We start from the raw sequence: 6,327 nt of genomic DNA on the forward strand, positions 1-6,327 counted from the left end.
GCAAGCCATGATGCATTTTGTCGATAATTTTCCATTAACAATTATTTTCACATTTCTATGACTAGGGCTTTCAATTACTCGAGTCTTTATTTATAAACTTTATCTTTTAATTTAAATTCTTACAAGTAAACTATTTTATTTAAGAAGCAATAATTATTTCCAGCTCACATTTTTCTAGTAGTAGTGATTTATGCATTATAATTTGGGGCATTTACATGCTCACCACCCAATTCCAATATATTTACATTTTTACCAAAATTTATGTAAAAGCTAACTAATTTTTTTTTAAAAGAAAAGAAAAGAAAAGAAAAGAAAAAGTAGCTATTAATATTGCTAAAAAATTTGAGCAAAAGAAAAAAAATAAAAAGTTGCTCAGGCAATACTATATCAGTTAATAGGCACTGTATTCAATTTTAATTTTGTAGTGAAACAAAAAGATATTATAAATAATATATAGGCAATGTAGAATATTATTACCAATTAATTTTAATTATATTATCTGTAGTTTTCCATTTATTGTAGACGTACCCTTTCGACATCACCAACCTTCGGTTTTGTGTTGCCAAATGGAATTGTTAACGCAATTGCTTCTAACATCCGTGAGTCAGATGTTAAAAAAGATAAAATAAATAAAAATAAAAAGCTGCCAGACTTTAGTGGAAGGCCGGCACAGCATTGAAGTCTACTTCAATTCTTTCCTTATAAAGAAGCATGCAAATCAAATCATGGGGAAGCAAAAATAGCAATGAAGAATTCACGCAAACTATTCATCTTTTTGGTTTTCCTCCTTCCAGTATTTGGGAGATGTGAATCTGATTTGCCATATAAGGATTGCTTCAAAAACTTCAACTTACCCGGCCACAAACAGCTGGGAAGGAACATCGACCGAGTTCTTTTTACTATATTGCGAAAGATTCAGCTTAGTCCCGTAAACTACGCTTCCCACTTTGCTGGCAGAGGTTCGAATGCTATCTATGGCCACGCTCAGTGCCCAATGTACATTAATCGGTCGGAGTGTTATTCATGCGTTTTGAAAGCGATACGTAGAATAAAAAAGGATTGCCAATCTTCAGCAGAAGTGGAAATTTGGTACGAACTTTGCTTCCTTCGCTACGATTCCACAAATTTTTTTAAGCAGGTTGTCCAGGGCCCCGTCTTTGGTTGGTCTCAAAAACAAAGTCCTGTTGCTCATAGTTTAGACTTCATAAAAACCGTGAACAGTGTAATGGCAGAGGCCACTATGAGAGCGATCGCAGCATCTACTAGGTATGGAGGAATGGAAAGTGTTAATTCAGAGAACAACGTAGTTGTCCATGGAATGGTACAGTGCACGGGAGATCTCGAACCATTAGAATGCAGCAACTGCCTAAATTCATTGGTGAAAGGTCTTCGATCTAATTGTGGAGGTGGAGCCTACTCAGATTGCATTATGTTTGCTCCCAGTTGTATGTCGAGATATGTAGGGGTGAACCGGACTTGAGTGAAGAGACGTGATGTTCGTGTTTTGGTTCATTTGAAATTAAATCTATTTTAAATAGTCTCGTGTTCTAAATTATTTATGAAATTGGTGGTCATGTTCGATTTGACTTGTTTGAATTTAATTTGAATTGTTCGCATTGTTTGATTTGTTTGAATTGCTCGTGCTTGATTTGAAATGAGCTTAAAATTTTTAAAATAAGAAATTTAATTATTTATTAAAAAAATTATAAAAAATGGAGATCAATTTTAGATAATTTAGAATTAAAATTTCTTTTTTATAATAATTTAATAAATTTTATATTTTAATTTTTTCTATCAAATATACCATAGTATTTTAATATAAAACTTTATAATTATATTTTTATTTATTTATTTTGAACCAAAACGAACCGAACACAATCGAACAAGTTCTTGTTGGTGTTCGGTTCGTTTATAATTCGAACTAAAAAAACATGCTCATGTTTGGTTCACTTGTTTAACGAACAAATTGAACGAGAACTACTTATCAAGTCGAACAAGAGTTGTTCGCAAATAACGAGTTTTTTTATAGCGCTAGCGATATGAGACTTCTAATTTTCTCGCTCGTCCTATTGCCTAACTCTTGTTTCTAAGTATGGGAACCATTTTTAGAGTGATACTATAAATTGCTTCATCTTTAATTTTTTTTCGTTAACTAACCAACTAGTTCAGTTCCCAATCTTTTCATTTCAAATAACTTGTATGTGCTATGCATATTCTATTTCCATAAGTAAACTATGTTGTTTATGTTTCTTTTAATTATAAATGCTACATTAAAAAGGATCATGAGAAGTTATTGATTTAATTTAATTAATCAAAACAATTTGATCATTCATAAAGCTAATTACAAGAAATCCCCATGCAATTCTCATAGTTTTAGATATTTTTGAAATTTAACTATACTAACTTATTTTCTAGCTATTTCAAATTTAATATGAATACTGTAAATGATAAGGGCTTTAAAATATATATATATGTAAAAAAAAAATATTAAGACCATTATTATTTAAAGATTTAACTAAATAAATTAATTATCTTACTCAAAATTTTGCTGAGAAGATAAATTCATTATTATTATTTTTAACTATTTACTTAATCTAATAGAAAAAAAAGTACAATTCATTTGTAAGCATATAGAGCTATCATTCACTAATAGTTGTCACAATGTCAAAATTTTCTTCATGTTCATAAAAAAATTGTGGAAGGCTAAGGTGGAGAACCACACTGATAGAAATATCAGGTATTTGAGATCTGATAATGACACTGAGTACACATATTTGTAGTTTCAAAGATTTTTTCAGAAGCTGAACATGCTTTTAACTGAAAAGGCAAGATGCTGGAGACTGAATGCAGAGTTTCCTAAAAGTTTATGGACAAAGACTGTGAATATAGCGTGCTACCTCATCAATAGATCTTCTCGGGCATCATTGAGTGGCAAGGTTGCAAAAGAGGTATGGTCAAGTAATGTAGTTAATTTGGATAATTTACAAACTCTTAGTTTTCCTGCTTATGTGCATGTACCTGACGATGAAAGATCAAAACTTGATCCAAAAACCAAGAAGTGTGTTTTTTTAAGATACAAGAAAGGTGTCTAAGGATACAAGTTTTGAGATCCAATTGTAAAGAAGACGGTGATCAGTAGAGATGCAATTTTTGATGAGCAGTTTATGTTGCAGCAGCATCAAGACAATGTGACAGAGAATAGTTCCAGTTAAGATACAATGCAGATGGATTTCCAACAACCTCTTGTAACATTAAAGAGAGTTGAAAGTTCAAATCCTACAACCGGTGAGTCTATTACAGATGATTTGCAAAATTTTAATTTAAACAGAGATCGACTGAGACACACCAATATAAAGCCTCCCAGCATATTGAGTTATGAAGATTTGGTCTATTTTACACTTCTCATCAGTAGTGATAATCCAACAAGTTTCACATGGCTAACACTAGCTAAGAGAAAGAGAAATGGATAAGTGCAATGATTGAGGAGATAAAGTAATTGCAGAAATATTATACATGGGAGTTAGTTTAGCCTCCTAAGGGAAAGAAGACTATTGGGTGCAAATGAGTATACAAAGGGAAACTATCAAGGCTTGACTGGTAGCAAAGGGATTTTCACAGCAAAAAGGTATAGATTATGATGATTTTTTTTCTCATGTTGTCAGACATAGTTTAACGAGGACATTGCTTGCATTAGTAGTTGTTTGGGATCTGCATCTAGAGCAGATGAATGTTAAAACTGCATTTTGGCATGGTATTTGGAGGAGCAAATTTATATGGAGCAGCCAAAATGGTTCACTCAACCTGGACATGAACATCTGATTTATAGGTTAAAGAAATCGATGTATGGGTTGAAACGGTCTCCAAGTCAATGGTAGAAGTGGTTAAAATCCTTCATGATTCATGTTGGCTACAAGCAATGTGAGTATAATTGTTGTGTTTATGTTAAGAGCCTTTAAAGATGGCTCTATTTTTTTCTGCCACTGTATGTTGATGATATAATGATTGTTGCAAAAAATATGTATAACTTCCTTGGTTTGAAAGCTTTACTGAGTCAAAAATTTAATATGAAAGACTTGAGTGCTTCAAAGAAAATTTTTGGAATAGAGATTCATCGAAACAGAGGCTCAGGACGACTGTGGTTATCTCAATGGAACTATGTTGAGAAAGTGTTTGACAAGTTTGGAATGAGCAAAGCAAAGTTAGTGAACACTCTATTGACAAATCATTTTAGGCTTTCTTCATATCAGTGTCTTGAGACAGATATGAAAATTGAAGACATGACAAAGATTCCTTATGCCAATGTGGTTGGCTGCTTGATGTACGATATGATATGTACTCATCCTGACTTGACTTATGTTGTTAGTCAAGTTTGCAAAAAAAACATGTCTAAACCTGGAAGACGACATTAACAAGTAGTTAAGTGGATTTTTCAAGTATCCGAAGGGTACATGAGGACATATAATCATTTTTGACAGTTATCAGAATGATCCCTTAGTTGTTGGATATGTGGATTCAGACTATGCATGTGATTTGGACGATAGAAGGTCTACAACTGGATATGTTTTTTTCTCTTGGTGGAGGGCTTATATGTTGGAAATTTACAGTTCAGTCTATTGTGACATTATATATAATTGAAGCTGAGTACATGACAGTAACTGAAGGTGCTAAAGAACTCTTATGACTTCTGGGCTAGTAAAGAAACTAGGTGTTATGCAAGGCGGAGTTCAATTGAATTGTGACAGTCAGTGTGTCATTTATCTGACTAAAAATTAGGTATACCATGCTAAAACTAAGCATATTAATGTGAGATATCACAAGATCATAGAATTAATTGCATCTGGTGATATTTTGTTGCAAAAGGTTCAAACTGATAAAAATGCAGCTGATATGTTGACCAAGCCAGTTATTATCAACAAATGCTTGCATGCTTGAACTTGTTGAATGATTGCAATTGCTAGTCAAGCATGGTAGCCCAACCCACCTGGTGTGTGAGAAACTCTAAGGCATCTTTCTTCTAAAGGGCTGGACATTCGCCAAGGTGGACATTTGTTAGGTATAACTCATATATCAGGTAAGAGACAGATGCTGGAGTTAAGCGGAGTGAGCCAGCGGAGCGGAACGGAGCGAGCATGTGAAACGAGCGAGCGAAGCGGGTCTTTATTTATAAATTTTTTCTTTTAATTTAAATTCTTACAAGTAAATTGTTTTATTTAAGAAAAAAATAAGTTTTTTCCAGCTCACGTTTTTCTTGTAGTAGTGAATTATCCATTAAAATTTTGGGCATTTACATGCTCAATGCAAATATATTTACATTTTTACAAAAATTTATGTAAAAGCTAACTAATTTAAAAAAAAAAAGAAAAAAAAAACCTTTTAATATCTGAGAAGGAACATCGACCAAGTTCTTTTTATGGTAATGCGAAAGTTTCAGATTGGTCCCGGAAACTACGCTTTCCACATTGCTGGCAGCGGTTCAAATGCTATCTATGGCCACGCTCAGTGCCCAGGGTACATTGTTCAGCCGGAGTGTTTTTCATGCATTATCGACGCGATGGGTAGAATAAAAAATGATTGCCAATCTTCGGCCCAAGTGGAAATTTGGTCCCAACGTTGCATGCTTCGCTACGATTCCACAAATTTTTTTAAGCAAGTAGTCCAGGGCCCCGTCTTTGGTTGGTCTCAAAAAGAAGATCGTGTAGATCATAGTTATGAGTTCATAAAAACCGTGAAGAGACTAATGACTGTGGCTACTTTGAAAGCGATCACAGCATCTAATAGGTATGGAAGAATGGAAAGCGTTAATTTAAAGAACAATGTAGTTGTCTATGGAATGGTACAGTGCACGGAAGATCTTCAACTAATAGAATGCAACTACTGCCTAAATTCATTGGTGAATGGTCTTCGATCTTATTGTGGAGGTGGAGCCTACTCAGATTGCAATATTTTTGCTCCCAGTTGTATGTTGAGATATGTAGCGGTGAACCGTACATGAGCGAAGAGAGCTCATCTTCGTGTTTGGTTCATTTGAAATTAAATTTATTTGAAATAGGCTTGTGATCAAAATTATTCCTGAAATGGGTGTTCTTATTCAGTTTAATTTGTTGGAATTTAATTTGAATTGTCAGAATTGCTCGTATTTAGTTTGATATGAGGTAAAAAAAAATTAAAAAAATAAATTTAATTCTTTATTAAAAAAATATAAAAAATTGGAGGTTAATTTGAGATAATTTAGAATTAATTTTTTTTATAATAATTTAATCAAATTTAAATTTAAAATTTGTACTATCAAATATAACATAAAATTTCAATATAAAATTTTATAATTAT

General features: G+C 32.8%; 2 protein-coding genes across 2 annotated transcripts; both read left to right on the plus strand.

Annotated features, from left to right (window-relative positions):
- Positions 1–745: 745 nt before the first annotated feature.
- Positions 746–1,480, plus strand: LOC110024883 (cysteine-rich repeat secretory protein 55-like). Its single transcript, XM_020725071.1, has one exon. It carries the CDS (start codon positions 746–748, stop codon positions 1,478–1,480), a length of 735 nt encoding a protein of 244 aa, XP_020580730.1.
- A 3,936-nt stretch (positions 1,481–5,416) lies between these two features.
- On the plus strand, positions 5,417–5,957 carry LOC110024884 (cysteine-rich repeat secretory protein 38-like; the record flags this gene model as incomplete). Its single annotated transcript, XM_020725072.1, has 1 exon — positions 5,417–5,957. A coding segment is annotated over exon 1 (541 nt), but the record flags the coding sequence as incomplete, so codon positions are not given.
- Between the last annotated feature and the right edge of the window lie 370 nt (positions 5,958–6,327).

Source organism: Phalaenopsis equestris, unplaced genomic scaffold (assembly GCF_001263595.1).
Source record: "Phalaenopsis equestris unplaced genomic scaffold, ASM126359v1 Scaffold000277, whole genome shotgun sequence".
NCBI lineage: Eukaryota > Viridiplantae > Streptophyta > Magnoliopsida > Asparagales > Orchidaceae > Phalaenopsis > Phalaenopsis equestris.

Excerpts from the sequence above, each read along its gene's own strand:
- LOC110024883 (XM_020725071.1), top strand. The coding sequence starts at position 746 with ATGAAGAATTCACGCAAACTATTCATCTTTTTGGTTTTCCTCCTTCCA.